Source organism: Carassius auratus, chromosome 27 (genome assembly GCF_003368295.1).
Source record: "Carassius auratus strain Wakin chromosome 27, ASM336829v1, whole genome shotgun sequence".
Classification (NCBI taxonomy): domain Eukaryota; kingdom Metazoa; phylum Chordata; class Actinopteri; order Cypriniformes; family Cyprinidae; genus Carassius; species Carassius auratus.
In genome coordinates, this window is record NC_039269.1 from 1156413 (window position 1) to 1181120 (window position 24708).

Sequence of the window (24708 nt, forward strand, 5' to 3'; positions counted from 1 at the left end):
AACAGTTGCCTCGCAGATTTCTCTAAGTGTTCAGCTGTGTTCTGTTGCATTAATTCTTCAGACATTAAAAGCAGGGAATGTGTCTTATCAGTTACATCCATTGCTTCTGCATTCTAAGTCTTCCATTCAATGATGTCACACACAAACCAGGATGAAGATGAGTAAGCAGACTCTGAAAGAAAAGCAAGCAATTTGGATGCTAAAAGAAAAGATTAAGTCAATTAGAACTATAGAAAAAACAAAGGGCATGGAAAAATCAAGAGTTTGGAAACTACCGCAACATCAGCAACCAACAATGACCTGATCGGCTGAGAAAAACACTGTCGTTGATAACAGACAAATCATAAAAGCTGTGAAAATGAACCCTAAAATACATGTCTGTAACATCACCAACAACCTCCAGAAAGCTTAGGTGAAGCTCTGTCAATCTACAGCCCGCAGGAGAATTTGACGCAGAATTACAGAAGCTACACAGCAAGGTCAGCACCAAAAATAGAAGGGCAAGATTATTCACAAATGTGAGCCAGTAGAGGTTTGGAACTGAGTTGATGAACAGATGAGACAAATATTAACCTTTATCAAGTGATCGGAAAGCAAAAGTGTGGAGAAAAAAGGAAACTGCAAATGATCCGCATACAACCTCATCTGTAAAGATTGGTGGAGGTGGTGTCATGGCATGGGCATGCAAGACTGTCTCTAGAACAGGACCTCTTCATTTTAATGATGACTTCATGTATAATGGCAGTTGCAGAATTACTTCTAAAGGGTACAAAATCATCTTGGCTACCAATATTCAAGAAAATGCCACCAAACTCTATAGAAGGCACTTAATTTTGGATCAGGACAATGACCCAAACACCTTGCCAGTTCAGTCAATGACTTTATCAAGGCAAAGAAATGTAAAGTCTTAGATTGCCCAAATCAATCTCCAGCATAAGAGGAGACTTAAGACAGAAACTCCCCAAAACAAGCAACAGTTGGAATTGGCTGCATTAAAGGCTGGGGAAAGGCATTTCAAAACATAAGACCAAGAGTTATAATAAAATGTGACATTCTGTAGTTTTGTCGCATATTCATCTTTTAATCATATTTGACTCCAAATATGACTCCACATCAGAGAAAGCAATTTTGTCTTTACTGTTCCAATACTTATGGAGGGCACTGTAAGTCTAGCAACAGTTTCTAAGAGATCATCTTGTGAATATACTGCATGTTTATGTCCTGAAGGAAATCACAGTGCTTGCAAGGCAGCATAAGAAAAGTGTTTTCTGAAAGATATGGACCCTTTTCACAGACTATGATGCCATATAACTGCAAAAATTATCTTGATAAATATACATAAAAAAAAAAAACTTTTATTTTGAATGCTACACCATGTGAATGATCCCTTTTGTGGTAAAACGCTAAAGCTAAAGTTTTATTGAAGATTTTGGTTTGTTGTGTTTTGTCATGCAGATCTACCCAGATATACAGTAAAGAGCTATTTTAGTATTGTTGAAATTCTATGATAGTTCGATTTTTTTCAATTTTAGTCAACTATATTAATGTGTTTTTTTTCTGTTTTGAATGATCTATGGCTCATTTGTTGTAACAAGAAACCTTCAGCTTCTACCCAGAGGCTAATGACATATGTATACAATTATCCTGTGAAATCTGTCCCAATGGGACAGTGTAAATCAGTATTGTAGGTTAACCAGGTGTATTTGGATAAAGTAAAGATATAGTTTGGAAGGCCAAATAGTTACATAGTGTAGCTTTAAAAACGTCAACGTATATTTACATCACCATACTTTTCATTACACACCCTAAATTATAGAATGCTATTATATAGCATTAAAGGGGGGGGGGGGGTGAAATGCTATTTCATGCATACTGAGTTTTTTTACACTGTTAAAGAGTTGGATTCCCATGCTAAACATGGACAGTTTCAAAAATTAAGTTGTACGTTTGAAGGAGTACATTTGTTCCCAAAATACTCCTCCCCCCCCCCTTAAACTATAGACGGTTAAATCAAGGAGGTCTGTAATACCTGGAGAGAGCTATCCATTAGCATTCCCATTCATCTCAGTGGCAGAGTGAAATTATCAACAAAACAAACTTTGAAACAATTCTGTATGTATGGTTCAAGCTGAATTTATTGTAGCAAACTGTCCAAAAAAAAAAGAAGAAGAAAAACAGAATGTTTCAGCAATATCAAGTGTTGCCTTGCAAGCACCGAGAAAAACAAACAAACAAAAAAACCTGTTGACAGACACAGCATCAGCTTACCCAGATCTCATACATGTTGTATGGCTGCATTTTCCTCAGTGTTGGCCTGTGGAGACATTTCCAACCATGTTCACTAATAATTTTATTTCTCAATATGAAGCATTTTCCACATCAGTCAACACACCTGTCATTGTCCTCAATGAAGTCAACAAGTTCCTTCTCACTGTAGGGTTTACCAGGGATGACGACGGGTTCATCCATGAAGGGCTCATAGAAGTCCACCTCATTCAACTTTAAGTCTAGAGACTTAGCAACCTGCAAACAGGGATTGCATAGTTTTATATATATATATATATATATATATATATATATATATATATATATATATATATATATATATATAGTTTTAGCAAGCAAAAGTTAATTTGTTTATTAAAAATCCACTGCTTACAGTTCTTTTAGCATAAATAAAAAGATCAAGAGGAGATAAGATAACATATAAAACCTAAATATCACCAGAAAGTCCAATCCAATTGGTAGATTTCTAATACTAGCAGGACTAATACTAGATGTTTACATTAGTTACCTTTGGACTAAAGGTGGCAAAGAACTTGATGTGTGGATGAAACTCTTCTGCTGCGTCTTCATATTCATGGTAGTCTAAAAATCACAAGACCACAGGTGAACTTCTCAAACAGTCTATCTGTGGGGGGGGGGGGCCCATTAGGATACGTACGCTCAGATTTCTGACTCTTGAAGAAGCCCACCAGCTTGATATCCTCCTCAATATTATGAAAACCTTTCAACTCTCGCATATTGTCAATGATCTCAACTGGATCCTCAATGACCTGGGAAAATAGTTGATAAGAAATGGAGGTGATTACAAGAAGTTGACTCCTGACACTGAGGACTAAGTGTGCATGTGCAAGAAAGAGAAAAATTCAGGGCAAAGAATTGCAGGAAGTAAATAAAAAATTTTTTTTCACATACATCATAGAGGAACTCCACCAGTGTGTCCGCAGCAAGCTCTCCATCGTACTCAATGACTTCATCCTCAATGAAGATGTAGATACTGTCAGCCTCATCCAGACCTGAAGAGCAAAAAAATGGAAATAAACCTGTGAAAACCACGAGTGAAATGTCCACCAGAGGTCATGGTTATTCTGCTGATATCCTAAAGTTTAACAAGTAATCTGTACCAGAGGAAAATAAAGCATGAAATAAAGCCTGAAACAGGAAAAAATGATAATTTAAAGTATTTTCACCAGAAAACAGACAATCAGATGCAATTCAACTTAAATGAAATGTCAAAAAAAAAAAGACCTTTGACCTATGTCTAATACTTTTTCCATAATCTACAGTAACATACATGGATTTATTTACAGAAGAGACAAACCAAAACACATCAACAATATCTTCCACTGATATAAATAAACATCAACATTTTACGTAAAGGTTTTGTATAAACCAAAATTTGAGTTTTGTTATTATTATTATTATTATTGCAGTGTGAAAGATAATTGTTTGTTCAAAAATGTAGGAATATACCACTTAATCCATAAATTAATATTACCATGGAGTAGATCAGTTCACGTTGCAGTTATGGTAATATTAAAGTGTTTCTTGAATATATATACCTAATTTCTTGGCCACAACTTTGTCTGTCTTCTCATCGAGTAGGCCGATTCCGATGTCCTCATCGTCAAGATCCTCCAGGACTTGTGCAGCAAGCTGTGTAACAAAAAAATTAAATATATAATGTCCAACAGCTCCTTTAAACAGCATGTGTGATTTAGTTGAAATGTTTAAATAAATGTTAGTGGTGTCCTAACATATACCCGGTTCAAATGAAGGGCAGTTCCTGTTCATTCAGAAACACGAAGGTAAAGTGACTTATTGTTCTAAGCTCATGAGGTTGTTTGTCCTATCAGCACAACCATTATGTATTCATTATCAGCCTGGTTTTGGTAACTAAGTACAAACACAGCGTGTTGGACGAGGACAGAAAAATTTTTTCTGCCTGCACAGATATTTCAGGCTGTGCTGTAAGAACTGTGGCTAGTTTCGTCCACAGTCTTACATCCATAAAAGCAGTCATCAAGAGCGCTGCCCCTGCACTTTCTAAATTGGTGTGAAACTTGACCCGTTTGATGGACAGCTGCTTCCACCAATCACAGCGCAACATGTGCCTCCTGATCTGGAGTAACAGGGTGCTAGCGCGGTGACAGGTGCAGCCACTGTGAAGAACCAATTCATATAGCCTACATACTCACACATATCTCACTTTAAAAAAATAAATTGTCAAGTTTAAATTGTCAGTAACCTGTTTGAATTTGTATCTACCATGCAGCACAAAAGGAGAAGCAATGTGCTGGTTGCTCTTCTTTATACAAAGACTACACTGGGACTCAATCCTTTAAGCTTCAGAAAAAAATTAAACAAATATCAGAAAGTCAGGCAGTATTAAAAGTACGCAGCATATAAAGTGATGTCATGTGACAGCTTTGTATGAAAAACAGGCTGAATTTGAAGTCATTATTCACTGATAGCTTTCCCCTAAAATAAGCTGTTAATGTATAGATATACTCTATACGTAGATCCCTCATTTGACTGGTTCACATATGTCAACACGTCCACCATCTTGGAACGGTTAATGGTCAGATGCTGCTGAAGACGTCGTCCGATCCATTATGTTAGATAGCTTATATAATGCACCTCATGTGACATATGCGTAGGTCTCTATGCATTAACTGTCATGACTAAATCAAATCAATAAATGAATTTTATGGATGTTTTTGATTTTTTTTTTTAGTGCAGCTTGAAACCTTCCATTCTCATTCACAGTAATTGCATGGCAAAATACAAAAAAAAAAAAGTTTATACTTTTGTAAGAGGTAATTTTAAATTTGTGGATGTACATTCAAACTGATTGTACAACTAATTTAAACTGAAATTTGATTAAACTCACTTGAAATATCAAGTTGAATGTCGCATAGCTTTGAAATTGGTTAAATTAATTTTAATTTTGAAAATACTGGAACTAATGAAAGCTTTTTAAGGTTTATCAAAGTGTTCTATTTATTTAAATGTGCTGTTCTTCTGGTTTATTTGTAATATTAGCGTCAATATTTAAGAGTTAAATTCTTATCTGTATTTGTGTATCATGGTTTTCCTATATGTTTTTTTATTCCTATGCATTAGTGCAACACACTAGTTTAAAAGGAGGGGGATCTATGTCTGTTAATCAAATCTTGGGCTAAACTCAGCTAAAGGCTTAAGGCCAAATAGACCACGGCTATATAAGGTGACCCACAAAAAGCCATGAGTCAACAAGAGAGGATTTTTGCAATGAATCTTGATAGAGTTTGCTTATGTCAAATCAGAATCAGGATAGAGGAAGAAGGAGGAGATGTTTAATCCAATACACAGCCACAGTATAATGCACCCTTCTTCTGCCGTTTTGCATCTCTCCATCTCACTTAGCCATACCTTCATATCTTTTCATTACGGCATATATTCAACAATTCAGAGATATTTAAATCAGTAATAATAATCAGTTTATAATTCAGTTACAACAACCAACAAATCTAAATATGGCTTTCCAACAACAGGACTGAGAGCTCAGTATCATATCTATAACTAGGTTTACTCAGAGGCCTAAGGAATGTTTGTAAGTAAACACATTATTAACCAACATTTGTAAAGGAAATTTAACCAGATCACCCTGCGCTGGTTAGTGTAAAGAAAGTGTTTCTATAAGGGCAGAAAGCAGATCTTCTGTTATGGAGCATCACAGTGGCCTGTAGCACACAAACAGCAATGACAGCAGAGCCGACTATAATTAGCGCTGCTGCAGAGACCAACCAAGACTATTTTGGCAAGATGGTGGTGACGTTCAAGTTACTGGGATCCGCTGACATGTACAGTACTGTGCCCAACACTCAGACCTCTCAGCCGACACTGCAGATTTCATGCTAGAAACTCCTGCATCCACACAGCACACAAGCTGTTCTAAGTTATTATAACTCCCATTACATTACATCAGCACTGGACTGCTCTATATTAGTGAGCAAAGGCACATACGCAAAACCCCACAGCTACCGCGCCTTTAAACAGGGGATTTTTACAGAAAATATTACCCCCATATCATAGTCCTATCAAGAAAAAGGTTGTGCATTATGCATGGCTGATCATTTATATTGGACAATGTTAACAAAACTATTAAACAAACTGGTTAGACCAGTATGAGGGTCAAATATTAATCCTCAACCACATATATTAAATGACAAAAAAAAAAAATAACAATACTAATAATAATCATTTATTATTATTATTATTTAATTGTAATTGTTTATTTATTTTAACAACAACTATAATAATAATAATCCACTAAATTAAAAGGTCAGGCAATTGGAAGTTCTGGCCCTGCTCCCAAAAAGCACAATGTCTAACTCAACATCAAAAAGTTAGACATACAGGTACTCAAATAATGTCACCGCACACTACGAACACAATATATCAATATCTGTTGTTTCTTTAAGATTGCACTGTGGCTCACACACAAAGGCCTTAATCACAACAGGCCACTGTTGAATGCAGGAAGTGACAGCATGGCTAAACAATGGCATCATAACCTTTTGATCACATGGGGTGAGTTCTGCCTGCTGAGAGTTTAAAGGAAGATGCTAATGTAATGAGTGACTGGGATTGCTTGCGGCATTATCCATATTATAATTGGTATGTTTGGCTGAAAGGTTGATCTGAAACAAAAGTGATGTGAATTGTTGTTGTTTTGTGTGTTATTTTAGTATTATTTACGAAGTATTTATTAATTGAATTAGCTTTTATTTTTATATTTTCATTTAGTTTTTTGGTTTTTGAAAACATTTCTGTTTAGCTTTATGATTATTAGTTTAGTTTCAGTTTTAGTCATTTCAGTACTTCAGCTTCTTTTATTTCCAGTTTATTTCAGTTAGTCGCCAGGGTAATACATCTCATTGTCATTTAGGATCATTTGAGTTTTTTCAAGTAAAGTCACCATTATTTCTTAAGCACTTTTACATTACAGACTGAGTCACAGGAGCTTTACAGTAAAATAGCAGAATCAATTTGATAACAATGTGAAGCTCATCAATTTTGAAACAAGTTCAGCTGAGCTTTTAGCAGTTCTATAAAAAGCATCTAATATGTGTATTACCTTTTATTAAATATTTTCTTTTTTTAAATTAGGCTAATCTTTGTTGTTGGTTATGCTGTTTTAGTTAACAATAACAACACTGTTGTCAACAGCTGGCTAATATCTGTCTTCTCATGCAATCTAATACAGTGTTACTCATGATTTGGCCCCGGGCCCTGTCCTTCAGTTTCTACATACTGTACTGTTACAGAAAATTAGTAATGATGCTTCAAAATGCTACAAATGCTACTTTGTAGTACGTTACATAATCTTTTTTTAACATTAGATTTGGTATTTGCATATGGGCCTGTTGAAAATCCCAAGTGAATATGAACTGAGATGTTTCAAGAAAAACAAATTCCTTTGAAAAATGACCCATCGAGGCTTATGCTCAGGGTGCAAATATACTGTGTGATGCATCAGCACTTTTCTGAACATAGATGCCATAGTCCAGAGTGTTCTCATGGCTGGTGTAACAGGCCCCACATTCCCCTGGCTCTGGTAGAGTACTGTTCCTTCTGATATAGAGCAAAGCATCTGATGTATATCATTAATTTAATTAATTTGTAACTGTATTGTTAAGCAGTCAAAACTATGGGTAATACTAAGTCAATTGCTGTTTCAGCCACCCACAAAAAGATACATCAATGCAAATTACAGTATACTGAATGCAAATTAGTATACTCAAGTTGAGAAAACTCAAAACTGAGATTTTCTCAACTTTAGATTTTTTATAGTGCATGAGCCAGCAGAACTATATAAAGTGCTCAAGTAAAATACTACATGCTATAAATAGCCACACATCAATTCCTGTAGAGATGAACTTTTCTTCTGGCTTAATGAGTCTTTGATTGAAATTGCTCAAGGGGCAACACATTTGACTTTTAGCTAAATATTTAGTTTTGCATTCTGTTTAAATGTAGCATTTATATTTAGAACCTGCTATGTATCTAACCCGTGGCTAAAATATCAATTAAGACACAACCTTGTTATTTTAGTATTATCTGTGTACTATTGTATATTTATTAACCTTTTAAAAAATCCCTTTTGTATTTATATTTTTGGGTTGATATATATATTTTTTATAATTTTGTTTTATGCATGCCATTTTTATTAGTTTTAATAAATATTCATATTTATATATATGTTTTCATTTCAGTTTTAGTAATTTTAGTACTTCAGGTTAAACCTATTAACTATTTATTATAATTTAAGTTTTTAAAGATACGTTTTCGTTTTATTAACATATTTAGTTAACATTAAATGGTTTTGACATTGATTCACAAGAATTTATGTTCATATATATTCTGCGCTTATTAAAACACTGCACAATGTGCCAAGCTCACAAGTAATAGACTTTAGCCACACTTTATCTAAATGAGTGATATCAGTAGCAAGCATATTTCAGGTGTGCATATAAAGTCATATTTTGCTAAAACAATAGCAAATATGATAATCTACTCTAAATGGCACTCCACCTTTCACAGATGACTTTTGGTAAAGGATGTTCATTAACATCACACTCTCTCCACTTTGGCCAATTTCTGAGTGAAACCCACCTCAAGGGCCAGCTCCTCAATCTGAAACTGTTTCTGGGCGACTTTGCTGGATCCTACGTGCTCGTGGTAGTACACCACCATCACGTCATATTTCTTCATCACAGACTTGTAATTCTTGGCATTTAGGTCGTGAACGCGGTCCTTTCCATCGTACTCCGGGATGTCCATACCTTTCTGCCCCCATGACAGCTGCCCGAAGGTCAGAAGGAGCCCAAGGAACACTAGGTTCCACTTCATGATTCAGTACTTAAGAAGGGAAAAATGTAGTTCCAATGAATTTAAAACAAATTGACTAATTACGTCATAAAATGAAATGAGAAAGGACCTGTGATCCCCGCCACCCAGAACAGACAAGACCAAGTCCTGAGGCCCCCTGTATGAAACCCCTACACACGGGTAAAAGAGACGAGTAACAGGGTCAAGAGCATTTTAGGGGGTGGGATTAGGTGAGTGCATGAGAGAGAAAGAGAGAGAGAGAGCTGCTAAAAAAGAAAGAGATACGATTCTTCGTGGAGTGAGCCAGACTAGAGATTGGAGCAAGGCAAAGTAGAATTAACCATACAGAACTTTTTATTATGACCTTTAGGGAAACAACAGAAAGTTTGTGTACGGGACAATCAAAAAATGAAGCATGAATGAAACATTATGAAGAAGGAAATGTTATGAGATGGAAAGGAAAGGGATCTTAAGGCACACAGGAAGAAATTCTCTGCCATATTAAGTGTTACACAGCTCAGATCTTGGCTAAAAATACGAGATAGACGTGCGGAGAGGGTAGGGTGGGTGGTGGTGTCTTATTTGCTGCACTTGGCTCATCCTTGGTGCTAGAATGTGGCACTAGGGTCGCTCCAGGACGACATGGAGAGGCAAGGCTGGTGCATCTCCTTGGGTTTAACAGATGTCAGTTTGCTTTTTGGGCAATTAGTTCTGGCTTGCACTTCTGTCTGACCCAGAATGGAGCATATGACACCTGCCTGACCGTATTCATGCTCGGCGTGTTTATCAGCACTGCGATTTTTTTTTTACGGCCTACATGACTAAACTCTGTGAGGGCACTGCAGTACATGTATGCGCAATATTATATGTGTGCGCGTGTTAAAGCTCAAGATTACTTTACAAATTGATATACGAGAGGGAGTTATTAATAAAAATCATGTAACATGATCTTACATGTTCTCTTACATGTTCTCCGTTCAGGCCTCTTTATTTAGTGGCCTGTGGAGTTAATGCCTATTTAGTCGTCAGCTGGTGGTTAATGATGAGGCAAAGCAGAGCATTTGAGAGAGAGATGATGTGATGAAAAGGGGTTTGTACATAAAAGGAGAGTGCTTGGATGTCACTGCATATCCGGTGTTGACTGTGCAAAGCATCACCCATTTAGCATAATGCTTCTTTAAATGGTGATGCAACCTATTTCTGATGATATGCAATGAGAAAAAATTTAAAACGAGAATTTTACCTATCATAAACTGGTTTGATATTTACACATATACACTATGGATATTTACTATTGGAGAAATGGGAACACAAAAATATATTTGCTAGCTTCCATTCACCACTATATAAGTTTTCCCCCACACTATGACATCTTTCATTCCTAGATGCAAAAGGGTCAATTATATACAATGCTAAACATTCTCAACGTTTTACATGAAAGTGGCTTTGGATAATAAATATATGCTAAACAATAAGCAAACAATGCAAAAATTAAAATGGAGAGATCACCGTGATAACATCTTAGATCTCATTTGTGATCCTGGACCACAAAACCAGTCTTAAGTTGCTGGGGTATATTTGTAGCAATAGCCAAAAACAAAAAAACAAAACAAAAACATTGTATAGGTCAAAATTATCGATTTTTCTTTTATGCCAAAAATCATTAGGATATTAAGTAGAGATCACGTTCCAAGAAGATATTTTGTAAATTTCCTACCATAAATATATCAAAACTTAATTTTTGATTAGTAATATGCATTGCCAAGAATTTATTTGGATAAATTCAAAGTCGATTTTTTGTTTTTTGCACCCTCAGATTCCAGATTTTCAAATAGGACTATCTCGGCCGAATGTTGTTCGATCCAAAAACACCATACATCAATGGAAAGCTTAAAAATTCAATCTCAATTTCGAAAAATGGACACTTAAGATTGGTTTTGTGGTCCACAGTCACATCAACTGGGTAACTGATACTAAACTAATCGATATTCATATTTTTCATTATGGCACCATCTAGTGGTAAGAATAATGTGATCACAGGCCTACAAATAAAATGCTGGAATAAAGCTCTTTTTCAGCTTGTCATTATACTTTCGAGTATATCACATTGTAGCTCTCTTGTCAATTATTACTTGGTTTTGGAAAACCTGATTAATTAATTTAATTTCTTTTTTTTTAAGTGACAGTCTGATTTATGTAAGTTACTACATGGCGCATGTCTATTGTTATTGTTATTATTCAATATACTATAAACATTACAGACATTTTAGTTGTTGCAAATGTTTACGTGATACGTTTACGTTTATGCCGAAAATGTTCTTTCAGTGCACTCAATTCTACATCTGACTTGTCCTAACTGATTACTAAAATAAACAAATTACAACATCAGTCTAAAGTACAAATGTTCAATAACTGATGCAACATTAAAGTTTCAAAGCATTTTGACAACGTTTTAAATTCGAAGCTAAATTGCGGAATTATCACAGGAGTAATCTGTGTACCTGAAAAATAACGACGATGGCGGTGTTACAAATGCTACTTCTGCTCTGTGCTGGAAGTTCACTTGCAGAAGATTTATTTTCACCAAATGTGAACATTCACGAGTTCACCCTTACATCTAATCTGAAGGCAAATAGTAGGCATATTTTGGCGTGCTGTCCTGGGGGAGGGGTCTGGGCCCGGAGCATAGCCCGAACCCAAATAACTCCCCCTATCCCTAATTTGGGATAAATAGATTAGAAGTGAGGAGTTGGGGTGGAGGAGGGTTGCCGAAAAACTGTCGTGGGACAGGAGGTAGGAAGACTGGATATATATACGCTTGCGTGCTATTTAAGATTATTAGCTAAACGAGATGCACCTGTGCCAAATTGGATGATTATCTGATCGTGCTTCTCCCGAACTTTGTTAATAAAACCACATTTATTGCTGAGTTCGAGAAACTGAAAACCATGGATGAAAGGATAAAAAAATTAGAAGAAACACTGTCCAAAGTATCGAGTGAGAATGAAGGTAAGGCCAAATGCGAACAGTAGTTTCATCTTTTTATAACACATCATTCTGAAAAAAAAAAAAAACTTTCAAGACATTATATCTTACATATTTTTTATTTATTTAGTTTGCTACCCATTTAACTTATTCTTATTACATTTTTTCCACTCTTCTATTATAAAATAAAGGAGACCGATAACTGTACCCATGAAGCAGTTTTGACCGTTATATTTGTTCATTTTTTATGATGAAAAAAAATATTAGTAACATGATCATATCAATGTATTTTCCGAACAGCTTTGAAAACTACAGTCCATGATTTACAAAATAAGCTTGAGTCTTTCCAAAAAGAGAATGAAGGCAAGTAAAAGGCATACTTTGTTCCCATATACATTTAAATGTTTTAAATTAAATATTTCATTTTATTATACATTTCATACCAGTCTGTTCACTTATTCACAGTCAAAAAGGTTGCCTTTTCTGTTGGACTTCTGGAATCTGGAACGGGACACACTGGGCCAACTAACTCTCAAAAAACTCTGGTCTACAAAAAAGTCTTTAGCAATATTGGCGGTGCTTATGACTCAAATACTGGTAAGTTCATATCAAATATCATGGCAAATGCAGAATCCTGTTCACATATGATGTTATCTGTGACTACTTCATACATGTGCATTGCAGGTATTTTCACAGCACCAATCAAAGGAGCCTATTACTTCAGATTTTATGGTCATTGTCATGGTGGAACAACAATGGCAGTCAGTCTCTTGAAGAACGGTGCAACCCAGTGCTCTCTGCATGCTTGGAAGCCTACCTCCAATGGAAATGCCAGCAATGGTGTGGTTCTCACACTGGAGATTGGGGATCAAATTTCTACAAATCTTTGGGCAAACACCTGGATTTATGATGACCCAGCAAGTTACACCAGTTTTGGTGGTTTTCTGATTTTCCCCTTGTGAATGTTTGAATCTTGTACCTCATATCCAGTGCAGGATGCAATGTGAAACAATTATTGTAATGGAACTTAATTGTTCCTGTATAAGTAAACTGCATTCTAGTAAAGAAGAGGCATAAGTATGAGGAGATCATTGGTCTTTAGTTAGCCTACAAAAAAAAAAAAAAAAATAATAAATAAAATACTAGAAAAATAAAAGGTGTTAAAATGCTTTTTGGCATTTAGGTTTTGAGAGTAGCACTTTCCATATTTCTAATCTATCAATTGCTGAACATTAAAATGTAAATTAAAAGCAAATATGTCAATATTTATGCTTCACTTTTTTTTATTCTGACCACATGTGGTCAGACACCAGCAAAGAAGAGTTCATAATAAACTGAAAATCGAAAATTTAAAAGCTCAGTGTGCAGTAAAACTATACTTCACGTCAAATTCATGTTATTATTGGTGATAAGAATGAAAAAAATAAAAAGCAAATATATTTACCGTATTTTTCGGACTATAAGTCGCACCTGAGTATAAGTCGCATCAGTCAAAAAATACGTCATGAAGAGAAAGAAAAAAAAACATAAGTCGCACCGGACTATAAGCCACATTTATTTAGAACCAAGAGAAACATTACCGTCTAAAGCCGCGAGAGGGCGCTCTATGTCTTCAGTTTAAACTACAGGAACAATGAGCAACATAGAGCGCAATCTCGCCGCTGTAGACGGTAATGTTTTATGTTAGTTCATTTCTCTTGGTTCATGTCAAATTAATTTTGATAAATAAGTCGCACCTGACTATAAGTCGCAGGACCAGCCAAACTATGAAAAAAAAGTGTGACTTATAGTCCGGAAAATTGTCAAGCCTGCAAGAGTGTTATGTTCAAAAACTAAAAAACAAAAATTGAATTAATATTTTATTGACATTTTCATGTAGAATTATTCTGAGACAGGGTAATATAAAAAAGACAGGTAAATACAAACATAGAGGTTTCCTGGAAGCTTCTCGGCTCTCTGTAATAGAGGAGCCACTCAAGTTTCCCCCTTTTAAAAGAAATTTTATCTTTGATCACAGAAAAAAAATCCAATAAAACACAGGACAAACAGAGATCAGGCAAGTTTCACTCTGAGAATACATAATGGACATATTCTGCTAGAGAAATATGAAAACCTCTCAGGTTCGAGTCATAATGACACAAATTAACTGGAGAATGTAATGGTTTGTTGTTTGAAACCAGATGTTTGTCTTCATCAAGGTTGAGGGACACTTCAAAAGCCTGAACAGATGTCACGCTAACATTAAAAATAAACTGATGTAACTGTAGTGTCAGTTATTATAAGAGTGCAGGCATCTACATCAAAACAGACAAATCTTTCAAAGACTGGCTTCAACCTTTCAAAAGAACTGAAAGGGCTGAATTTTGAGTGCGTGTCTTGTACCCTCGGGGTATAAAACAAGCTAGGAGTCGTCACCATTAATGCTGTCACCATCATCTTCCCCTTCTTCATGCTCCCCCTCTTCCTCCTCTCCCTCTTCTTCTTCATTCTCTCCTCCCTGGCTTTTAACCTGAGAAAGACAAAAAGCTTGTTAGTGTATCTTTGCAGTATCCAGTACCAATTACAACACAACCTCCATTTTACACATGGATTTTATTTGTATTTTGTTTTACGCATACCTCTTCCTCCTCTTCCAACAAATCTCTCTCCTCCTCAGAATCATTTATCTCTTGCTCTTCCCTCTCTCGGTCTTTCTTGCTGGAATGCTGAAGGGAGGAAGCCTCACCCACTTCTGCCTTCACACTTTTCCCCTCTGAGGGAAAAAACATGCATAAATAATAAATAAAACCATTAGTAATCACAATTTTTTAAATCTAATTAGGTGTCGATTAATTATCTGATAATAAAAATACCCCCAAAAGATTATTTGAAGCTATTTTTTATTTTAAAATTACTAAATATTTAGTAGACATTACAAATGGTAGCTTTAGAAAGAAATATTTTATTTGATTCAACATAAAATGTATTACGTTTAGGCTACGACGGCCTAACATAAACTATGGAACATAAAAGAAGACACTATAGAAAACATCTGGGATTTTTTCGTTCAGAAAATGCGAGTCATTGGTAATCAAAACGGATTTGTTACCACCAGACTTAAAAATACCTTTACGAGTCATCCATTCATTCAAACTGCTGACTCATTCAGGAATTCAGTAAATGACTCACTTTATGAATGTGCTTTGAATCATTGGTTCAGCTGATTTGTTCAAAACACGGATTCATTACTGAACTCTTCAAAATCACATTTGGGATAAATGTCGATTGTTATGAGCATTTTTGCCCAAATATCTTGAATTATAGGGCATAGCTGTATTGATAGAGCTGTTGCCTTACCCAGTCCCTTTCTATAGTCTGATCATATTTGTCAGCAGTAAACTGTATGAAATGTAAGATGATGTACAGGCCTGTGTCTGGGGCATTAAGTGTTAAAATACTGTTGTTGTTTTTTTAATAACTAATTACATTAACATGTTAAACTTTATAATAATTTCTGGAATAATGATTGTCTGGGCCCATTTTAACATTGTCAGGTGACCCTTCTTTGTGGGAAATCATGCAGAATGTTACCAGATTTCTTGTTGTGGTCTTTCTCCATCCTGTCCATACTCTCCAGCAGATAGTCAACCTTGTGTTTGATTTGAGCAAGCTCTCTCTTAATAGTTTGAAGGTCATCAGCTTTCACTGAAAAACAACAACAACAACTGAATGCATGTACAAACTGACAACCCAACCAAGGTCAAAAATGTAAAAATGACAAAGGAATGCTAATAATTACAATGCAAACAAAATACACTCAATGTTTATTTTTTAATGCATTTGTCAATGACAAATTAACACGAACCCATACAGTGAGTGAGAATAATAATGATAAAAAAAGGAGGCACTGACAGGTTCGAGAAGACATCCGTTGGCTGCTCTTGGATGAATTGGAAAAGCTGGACTTGGCACGGCGGCTGGTTCCCCCACTCACACTGACCCGCGGACGCTTGGAAGGGATCACAGCCCGTGAGAGAGGAGGTGGTGGTGGTGGAGCGGGCACACGGGAAGGGTATGAATACATTCTGCACAACACAAGCAGACTGAAGAGTGAGCACACATTTATAAATCCACACTAGTGTAGTGTTTGTGCAGATCTTACCTGTCATAGTAATCTCTCTGGAAATCATAATCAAGCTCAAAGGAAGAACTACTGCTAGAAAAATGTAAGAAAATGATTTGAGATTTTGGAAACAAAACAATGGCTAATTTAAATAAAACAATAAAAAGGGTGAAAACCCATAAGGAGAAACTTTTCCTTACCTGTACATATCTCCGGCCGATCGCTTCGTTGTATTTGACCTGTGAGGTTTGGGCTCTCCTGCCAAATTTATATCTGATGGAAAGAATGTGATTGCTCAGTTAAAAGGGAAAATATAAGATAGCCTTAGATTATTTTGAATGTCCTCACCAAGCACTTGTCCAACAAACATCCGGCCGTCCTCTCCTGCTACAGCCGCTCGTGCGTTCCTCTCGTTGGCGTACTGGACGAAGGCGTAGCCCTTGTGCACAGAGCAGCCAACAATCTTGCCGTATTTGCTAAAAATGGCTTCAACATCTGCCTTGGTAACCAGCATAGTGTTCAAGTTCCCGATGAAGACTCTTGAATTCAGGGACCTTGGGTCTGTCTTATTTGTGACATTACCGGGCATCAGACTAGTGCTGGAATAAGAAGGAAAAAACATTAGTATATTTCCAAAGGGAAAGCAATACTATTCCTTAATCTTTGTATTTCAGAAATCACACACAATATTTGACATGGAAAGAAAGTGTTGATGACTGTGACTCACTCCATGGTGTCGGTGAAGGGCAGTTGTCCGTTTGTCTATGTGAGCAGACAGAAATGTAGATTGTTCTCAGCCAAAACGACAATACCAGCACTCGTGGTAATGTGCTGATGTGCCAACTGACTAAAAACTGAGATTACAAAAACACACAATATTAAAATTGGAAATGGTTAGTTTGGTTTTAGTCAATGCACTTCTGTTTTCAAATAGATGTGCACCAACAACTCACTGGATGTTACAAACTCTGCTTGAAATATACAGCTGATTTCCATTCGTAGGATACAGTAAATTCTATCAATGGAGTTCTAAAGCAGAATTTTAAATTATATACAAATTTAAATCTCAGATATCTTAAAGCGAAATGCTTACAAAAGCCCAAAACATATAATTAAAGGCTATTTTTAGTATACAGAGTGATCTTGTACGGTGTGTTAATAAAAAAAAAAAGGAAAGTAAATGAAAAATGTAAGATGTAAACAACTAATTCTTGGAAAACATTTGGCTTTGTTGTTCAAAAAACTGATACAACACACTCCAGCTATGATACAATTACGGTAAATCTTTAACTTTGACCTAAAAAATCCCAGCAGGACCAGAGATCATAAATTGATTTGATATTTACACATATACACTATGGGTATTTACTATTGGAGAAATGGGAACACAAAAATATATTTGTTAGCTTCCATTCACCACTATATAAGTTTTCCCCACACTATGACATCTTTCATTCCTAGATGCAAAAGGGTCAATTATATACAATGCTAAACATTCTCAACGTTTTACATGAAAATTGCTTTGGATAATAAATATATGCTGAACAATAAGCAAACCATGCAAAAATTTAAATGGAGAGATCACCGTGATAACATTTTAGATCTCATTTGTGACCCTGGACCACAAAACCAGTCTTAAGCTGCTGGGGTATATTTGTAGCAATAGCCAAAAAAAAAACAAAAAAAATTGCATGGGTCAAAATTATCGATTTTTCTTTTATGCCAAAAATCATTAGGAGATTAAGTAGAAATCATGTTCCAAGAAGATATTTGGTAAATTTCCTACCATAAATATATCAAAACTTAATTTTTGATTAGTAATATGCATTGCTAAGAATTTATTTGGACAAATTCAATGGCGATTTTCTCAGGGGGGTTTTAGTTTTAGTTTTTTGCACCCTCAGATTCCAGATTTTCAAATAGGACTATCTCGGCCGAATATTGTCCGAACCAAATACAACATACGTCAATGCAAAGCTTAAAAATTCAGCTTTCAGATGATGTTTAAAACTCAATTTCGAAAAATGGACACTTAAAGACTGGTTTTGTGGTCCACAGTCACATTTTTGACCAACTAGGTAACTGGTACTAAACTAATCCATATTCATATTTTTCATTATGGCACCATGATGAATAATGTGATCACAGGCCTACAAATAAAATGCTGGAATAAAGCTCTTTTTCAGCTTGTCATTATACTCTCGTCATCACATTGTAGCTCTCTTGTCAATTATGACTTGGTTTTGGAAAAACCTGATTAATTTATGCTTTTTTTTTAAGTGACAGTCTGATTTATGTAAGTTACTACATGGCGCATGTCTATTATTATTTTTATTATTCAATATACTGTAAAACATTACAGATATTTTAGTTGTGCCAAGTGTTTACGTGATACGTTTACGTTTATGCTGAAAATGTTCTTTCAGTGCACTCAATTCTACATCTGACTTTGTCCTAATTGATTATTAAAATAAACAAATTACAACATCAGCCTTAAGTACAAATGTTCAATAACTGATGCAACATTAAAGTTTCAAAGCATTTTCACAGCGTTTTAAATTCGAAGCTAAATTGTGGAATTATCACAGGAGTAATCTGTGTACCTGAAAAATAACGACGATGGCGGTGTTACAAATGCTACTTCTGCTCTGTGCTGGAAGTTCACTTGCAGAAGATTTATTTTCACCAAATGTGGACATTATTGCTGAGCTCGAGAAACTGAAAACCATGGATGAAAGGATAAAAAAATTAGAAGAAACACTGTCCAAAGTATTGAGTGAGAATGAAGGTAAGGTGGAAGACGAACAGTAGTTGGATCTTTTTATAACACGTCATTATGAAAAAAAAACTTTCAAGACATTATATCTTACATATTTTTTATTTATTTAGTTTGCTACCCATTTAACTTATATTCTTGTTTCATTTTTTCCGCTTTTCTATTATAAAATAAAGACCTATAACTGTACCGGAAAAGCTGTTTTGACTGTTACATTTGTTCATTTTTTATGATGAAAAACATGATAATATCAATGTATTTTCCGAACAGCTTTGAAAACCAGTCAATGATTTACAAAATAAGCTTGAGTCTTTCCAAAAAGAGAATGAAGGCAAAAGGCATACTTTGTTCCCATGTACATTTAAATGTTTTAAATTACACATTTCATTTTATTATACATTTCATACCAGTCTGTTCACTTATTCACAGTCAAAAAGGTTGCCTTTTCTGTTGGACTTCTGGAATCTGGAACAGGACACACTGGGCCAACTAACTCTCAAAAAACTCTGGTCTACAAAAAAGTCTTTAGCAATATTGGCGGTGCTTATGACTCAAATACTGGTAAGTTCATATCAAATATCATGGCAAATGCAGAATCCTGTTCACATATGATGTTATCTGTGACTACTTCATACATGTGCATTGCAGGTATTTTCACAGCACCAATCAAAGGAGTCTATTACTTCAGATTTTATGGTCATTGTCAAGGTGGAAAAACAATGGCAGTCAGTCTCTTGAAGAACGGTGCAACCCAGTGCTCTCTGCATGCTTGGATTAAGCCTACCTCCAATGGAAATGCCAGCAATGGTGTGGTTCTCACACTGGAGATTGGGGATCAAATTTCTACACATCTTTGGGAAAACACCTGGATTTATGATGACCCAGCAAGTTACACCAGTTTTGGTGGTTTTCTGATTTTCCCCTTGTGAATGTTTGAATCTTGTACCTCATATCCAGTGCAGGATGCAATGTGAAACAATTATTGTAATGGAACTTAATTGTTCCTGTATAAGTAAACTGCATTCTAGTAAATAAGAGGCATAAGTATGAGGAGATCATTGGTCTTTAGTTAGCCTACAAAAAAAAAAAACCTATAAGAATAAAAGGTGTTAAATGCTTTTTGCCATTTAGGTTTTGAGAGTAGCACTTTCCTTATTTCTAATCTATCAATTCCTGAACATTTAAATAAATAAAAGCAAATATGTCAATATTTATGCTTCACTTTTTTTTTATTCTTACCCCATGTGGTCAGACACCAGCAAAGAAGCGTTCATAATAAATTGAAAATCTAACATTTAAAAGCTCAGTGTGCAGTAAAACTATACTTCACGTCAAATTCATGTTATTATTGGTGATAAAAAAAGAAAAATTTTAATATATATATATATATATATATATATATAAATAAATCACCTACATTGTAAAATCCTGCATGAGTGTTATGTTCAAAAACTAAAAAACAAAAATTGAATTAATATTTTATTGACATTTTCATGTAGAATTATTCTGAGACAGGGTAATATAAAAAAGACAGGTAAATACAAACATAGAGGTTTCCTGGAAGCTTCTCGGCTCTCTGTAATAGAGGAGCCACTCAAGTTTCCCCCTTTTAAAAGAAATTTTATCTTTGATCACAGAAAAAAAATCCAATAAAACACAGGACAAACAGAGATCAGGCAAGTTTCACTCTGAGAATACATAATGGACATATTCTGCTAGAGAAATATGAAAACCTCTCAGGTTCGAGTCATAGTGACACAAATTAACTGGAGAATGTAATGGTTTGTTGTTTGAAACCAGATGTTTGTCTTCATCAAGGTTGAGGGACACTTCAAAAGCCTGAACAGATGTCACGCTAACATTAAAAATAAACTGATGTAACTGTAGTGTCAGTTATTATAAGAGTGCAGGCATCTACATCAAAACAGACAAATCTTTCAAAGACTGGCTTCAACCTTTCAAAAGAACTGAAAGGGCTGAATTTTGAGTGCGTGTCTTGTACCCTCGGGGTATAAAACAAGCTAGGAGTCGTCACCATTAATGCTGTCACCATCATCTTCCCCTTCTTCATGCTCCCCCTCTTCCTCCTCTCCCTCTTCTTCTTCATTCTCTCCTCCCTGGCTTTTAACCTGAGAAAGACAAAAGGCTTGTTAGTGTATCTGTGCAGTATCCAGTACCAATTACAACACAACCTCCATTTTACACATGGATTTTATTTGTATTTTGTTTTACGCATACCTCTTCCTCCTCTTCCAACAAATCTCTCTCCTCCTCAGAATCATTTATCTCTTGCTCTTCCCTCTCTCGGTCTTTCTTGCTGGAATGCTGAAGGGAGGAAGCCTCACCCACTTCTGCCTTCACACTTTTCCCCTCTGAGGGAAAAAACATGCATAAACAATAAATAAAACCATTAGTAATCACAATTTTTTAAATCTAATTAGGTGTCGATTAATTATCTGATAATAAAAATACCCCCAAAAGATTATTTGAAGCTATTTTTTATTTTAAAATTACTAAATATTTAGTAGACATTACAAATGGTAGCTTTAGAAAGAAATATTTTATTTGATTCAACATAAAATGTATTACGTTTAGGCTACGACGGCCTAACAAACTATGGAACATAAAAGAAGACACTATAGAAAACATCTGGGATTTTTTCGTTCAGAAAATGCGAGTCATTGGTCATCAAAACGGATTTGTTACCACCAGACTTCAAAATACCTTTACGAGTCATCCATTCATTCAAACTGCTGACTCATTCAGGAATTCAGTAAATGACTCACTTTATGAATGTGCTTTGAATCATTGGTTCACCTGATTTGTTCAAAACATGGATTCATTCAGAATCACTGCTGTGTTGCTCAAAGAAACACAACAGTTCTTCTGTGGTTTTATAGCTAAGATTTTTTTGGCAAAACTGAGCAAAAACAGACAATACTGTGTTTAAAATGTGACAATATTAACTTCTTATTTACTGAACTCTTCAAAATCACATTTGGGATAAATGTCGATTGTTATGAGCATTTTTGCCCAAATATCTTGAATTATATGGCATAGCTGTATTGATAGAGCTGTTGCCTTACCCAGTCCCTTTCTATAGTCTGATCATATTTGTCAGCAGTAAACTGTATGAAATGTAAGATGATGTACAGGCCTGTGTCTGGGGCCAGGGCATTAAGTGTTGTTGTTTTTTTAATAACTAATTACGTTAACATGTTAAACTTTATAATAATTTCTGGAATAATGATTGTCTGGGCCCATTTTAACATTGTCAGGTGACCCTTCTTTGTGGGAAATCATGCAGAATGTTACCAGATTTCTTGTTGTGGTCTTTCTCCATCCTGTCCATACTCTCCAGCAGATAGTCAACCTTGTGTTTGATTTGAGCAAGCTCTCTCTTAATAGTTTGAAGGTCATCAGCTTTCACTGAAAAACAACAACAACAACTGAATGCATGTACAAACTGACAACCCAACCAAGGTCAAAAATGTAAAAATGACAAAGGAATGCTAATAATTACAATGCAAACAAAATACACTCAATGTTTATTTTTTAATGCATTTGTCAATGACAAATTAACACGAACCCATACAGTGAGTGAGAATAATAATGATAAAAAAAGGAGGCACTGACAGGTTCGAGAAGACATCCGTTGGCTGCTCTTGGATGAATTGGAAAAGCTGGACTTGGCGCGGCGGCTGGTTCCCCCACTCACACTGACCCGCGGACGCTTGGAAGGGATCACAGCCCGTGAGAGAGGAGGTGGTGGTGGTGGAGCGGGCACACGGGAAGGGTATGAATACATTCTGCACAACACAAGCAGACTGAAGAGTGAGCACACATTTATAAATCCACACTGGTGCAGTGTTTGTGCAGATCTTACCGGTCATAGTAATCTCTCTGGAAATCATAATCAAGCTCAAAGGAAGAACTACTGCTAGAAAAATGTAAGAAAATGATTTGAGATTTTGGAAACAAAACAATGGCTAATTTAAATAAAACAATAAAAAGGGTGAAAACCCATAAGGAGAAACTTTTCCTTACCTGTACATATCTCCGGCCGATCGCTTCGTTGTATTTGACCTGTGAGGTTTGGGCTCTCCTGCCAAATTTATATCTGATGGAAAGAATGTGATTGCTCAGTTAAAAGGGAAAATATAAGATAGCCTTAGATTATTTTGAATGTCCTCACCAAGCACTTGTCCAACAAACATCCGGCCGTCCTCTCCTGCTACAGCCGCTCGTGCGTTCCTCTCGTTGGCGTACTGGACGAAGGCGTAGCCCTTGTGCACAGAGCAGCCAACAATCTTGCCGTATTTGCTAAAAATGGCTTCAACATCTGCCTTGGTAACCAGCATAGTGTTCAAGTTCCCGATGAAGACTCTTGAATTCAGGGACCTTGGGTCTGTCTTATTTGTGACATTACCGGGCATCAGACTAGTGCTGGAAAAAGAAGGAAAGAACATTAGTATATTTCCAAAGGGAAAGCAATACTATTCCTTAATCATTGTATTTCAGAAATCACACACAATATTTGACATGGAAAGAAAGTGTTGATGACTGTGACTCACTCCATTGTGTCGGTGAAGGGCAGTTGTCCGTTTGTCTATGTGAGCAGACAGAAATGTAGATTGTTCTCAGCCAAAACGACAATACCAGCACTCGTGTTAATGTGCTGATGTGCCAACTGACTAAAAACTGAGATTACAAAAACACACAATATTAAAATTGCAAATGGTTAGTTTGGTTTTAATCAATGCACTTCTGTTTTCAAATAGATGTGCACCAACAACTCACTGGATGCTACAAACTCTGCTTGAAATATACAGCTGATTTCCATTCGTAGGATACAGTAAATTCTATCAATGGAGTTCTAAAGCAGAATTTTAAATTATATACAAATTTAAATCTCAGATATCTTAAAGCGAAATGCTTACAAAAGCCCAAAACATATACTTAAAGGCTATTATTAGTATACCGAGTGATCTTTTTACTGTGTGTTAATAAAAAAAAAGGAAAGTAAATGAAAAATGTAAGATGTAAACAACGAATTCTTGGAAAACATTTGGCTTTGTTGTTCAAAAAACTGATACAACACACTCTTGCTATGATACAATTACGGTAAATCTTTAACTTTGACCTAACAAAAAATCCCAGAGGGACCAGAGAGCCTCTGTACTCTTTGGGTTTCTGGTCGCGATACTCTTTGGGTTTCTGGTCGCGATATCACAAGGAACAATACAATAGAATGAAGATGTTTGTATTTAACCCGCAACAACGTGGTTTGGTTTCTTTTCATAGAAATCACTGAATCGCTGCAATCACTCTTGACTCAACAAAAAATAAATACACGTGCAGAGATCCGTGTAATGTGAAAATCCTCGTAGCAGACAAAGAGGACAGACCGCACTGCACAGAGCGCTGCTCGGCCTAGACACTCAGAGGGCGGCAGTATAACGGATCCTTCCGTAAATGCACGGGGGGAAAAAAACAATGGTCATTGCTGGAAAAAAATAGTAATACAAACACTACTCACCGATTATTTCAAATGCGTTATTTAGGGAGCATCAATATTCTAACACTGACTGCGAAGTGGTACAAGTAGTCAATCTGCGACGACATAAAAGCTGGCCACAGCCACACATTTTTTCAAGTTAAAAGTCATTAGTTTATATTTGTAATA

General features: G+C 35.8%; 5 protein-coding genes across 9 annotated transcripts in view; 2 read left to right on the plus strand and 3 right to left on the minus strand.

Annotated features, from left to right (window-relative positions):
• LOC113044993 (calsequestrin-1) overlaps positions 1–9389 on the minus strand; it is an 11993-nt gene extending 2604 nt beyond the window's left edge. The window contains exons 1-8 of one of the 2 annotated variants that reach the window (XM_026205063.1): positions 9269–9389; positions 8944–9189; positions 3846–3939; positions 3199–3299; positions 2945–3056; positions 2795–2868; positions 2393–2523; positions 2269–2314 (exon numbers count right to left, since the gene is read on the minus strand). In XM_026205063.1, the coding sequence (XP_026060848.1) occupies positions 2269–2314; positions 2393–2523; positions 2795–2868; positions 2945–3056; positions 3199–3299; positions 3846–3939; positions 8944–9180 (795 nt within the window). In that variant the 5' untranslated portion in view covers positions 9181–9189; positions 9269–9389. Of the gene's footprint in view, positions 1–2268; positions 2315–2392; positions 2524–2794; positions 2869–2944; positions 3057–3198; positions 3300–3845; positions 3940–8943 lie in introns of both variants that reach the window. The other variant, XM_026205064.1, reaches the window with a different exon arrangement.
• A 2275-nt stretch (positions 9390–11664) lies between these two features.
• LOC113044998 (complement C1q-like protein 4) lies at positions 11665–13492 on the plus strand. Its single transcript, XM_026205073.1, has 5 exons — positions 11665–11755; positions 12079–12168; positions 12445–12507; positions 12610–12741; positions 12829–13492. The coding sequence occupies exons 1-5, from the start codon at positions 11677–11679 to the stop codon at positions 13104–13106; spliced, it is 642 nt and encodes a 213-aa protein (XP_026060858.1). The 5' UTR covers positions 11665–11676; the 3' UTR covers positions 13107–13492.
• A 498-nt stretch (positions 13493–13990) lies between these two features.
• LOC113044996 (heterogeneous nuclear ribonucleoprotein C-like) lies at positions 13991–16868 on the minus strand. Of its 2 annotated transcripts, none has more exons than XM_026205070.1 (7): positions 16595–16868; positions 16447–16519; positions 16286–16336; positions 16036–16208; positions 15715–15828; positions 14763–14896; positions 13991–14653 (listed from the first exon to the last, which is right to left on the minus strand). In XM_026205070.1, exons 1-7 carry the CDS (start codon positions 16866–16868, stop codon positions 14546–14548), a joined length of 927 nt encoding a protein of 308 aa, XP_026060855.1. In that variant the 3' UTR covers positions 13991–14545. The 2 variants fall into 2 exon arrangements, with proteins under 2 accessions (XP_026060855.1, XP_026060854.1); XM_026205069.1 differs by having other exon boundaries at positions 16286–16339.
• Positions 16869–18728: 1860 nt separating this feature from the next.
• Positions 18729–20149, plus strand: LOC113044997 (complement C1q-like protein 4). Its single transcript, XM_026205072.1, has 3 exons — positions 18729–19034; positions 19452–19583; positions 19671–20149. Exons 1-3 carry the CDS (start codon positions 18866–18868, stop codon positions 19949–19951), a joined length of 582 nt encoding a protein of 193 aa, XP_026060857.1. The 5' UTR covers positions 18729–18865; the 3' UTR covers positions 19952–20149.
• A 339-nt stretch (positions 20150–20488) lies between these two features.
• LOC113044995 (heterogeneous nuclear ribonucleoprotein C-like) lies at positions 20489–24708 on the minus strand. 3 transcript variants are annotated; one of them, XM_026205068.1, is made up of 9 exons: positions 24562–24708; positions 23597–23723; positions 23218–23468; positions 23070–23142; positions 22909–22962; positions 22659–22831; positions 22338–22451; positions 21261–21394; positions 20489–21151 (listed from the first exon to the last, which is right to left on the minus strand). In XM_026205068.1, the coding sequence occupies exons 2-9, from the start codon at positions 23599–23601 to the stop codon at positions 21044–21046; spliced, it is 912 nt and encodes a 303-aa protein (XP_026060853.1). In that variant the 5' UTR covers positions 23602–23723; positions 24562–24708; the 3' UTR covers positions 20489–21043. The 3 variants fall into 3 exon arrangements, with proteins under 3 accessions (XP_026060853.1, XP_026060852.1, XP_026060851.1); XM_026205067.1 differs by lacking the exons at positions 23597–23723; positions 24562–24708 and having other exon boundaries at positions 22909–22959; positions 23218–23491; XM_026205066.1 differs by lacking the exons at positions 23597–23723; positions 24562–24708 and having other exon boundaries at positions 23218–23491.

Bases quoted from the DNA above. Each gene is read 5' to 3' on its own strand.
- LOC113044997 (XM_026205072.1), top strand. From the start codon at position 18,866: ATGGCGGTGTTACAAATGCTACTTCTGCTCTGTGCTGGAAGTTCACTT. The intron at 19,035-19,451 runs GTAAGGTGGAAG...ACTTATTCACAG, and splicing joins AGTATTGAGTGAGAATGAAG to TCAAAAAGGTTGCCTTTTCT. The intron at 19,584-19,670 runs GTAAGTTCATAT...TGTGCATTGCAG, and splicing joins TGCTTATGACTCAAATACTG to GTATTTTCACAGCACCAATC.
- LOC113044995 (XM_026205066.1), bottom strand. From the start codon at position 23,491: ATGTTCTTTCCTTCTTTTTCCAGCACTAGTCTGATGCCCGGTAATGTC. The intron at 22,452-22,658 runs GTCAGTGCCTCC...GTTGTTTTTCAG, and splicing joins ACGGATGTCTTCTCGAACCT to TGAAAGCTGATGACCTTCAA. The intron at 21,395-22,337 runs GTAACATTCTGC...TTTTTCCCTCAG, and splicing joins AGACCACAACAAGAAATCTG to AGGGGAAAAGTGTGAAGGCA.
- LOC113044998 (XM_026205073.1), top strand. From the start codon at position 11,677: ATGGCGGTGTTACAAATGCTACTTCTGCTCTGTGCTGGAAGTTCACTT. The intron at 12,508-12,609 runs GCAAGTAAAAGG...ACTTATTCACAG, and splicing joins TTTCCAAAAAGAGAATGAAG to TCAAAAAGGTTGCCTTTTCT. The intron at 12,742-12,828 runs GTAAGTTCATAT...TGTGCATTGCAG, and splicing joins TGCTTATGACTCAAATACTG to GTATTTTCACAGCACCAATC.
- LOC113044996 (XM_026205069.1), bottom strand. From the start codon at position 16,868: ATGTTTTTTCCTTCTTATTCCAGCACTAGTCTGATGCCCGGTAATGTC. The intron at 14,897-15,714 runs GTAACATTCTGC...TTTTTCCCTCAG, and splicing joins AGACCACAACAAGAAATCTG to AGGGGAAAAGTGTGAAGGCA. The intron at 14,654-14,762 runs GTATGCGTAAAA...TGTCTTTCTCAG, and splicing joins TGTTGGAAGAGGAGGAAGAG to GTTAAAAGCCAGGGAGGAGA.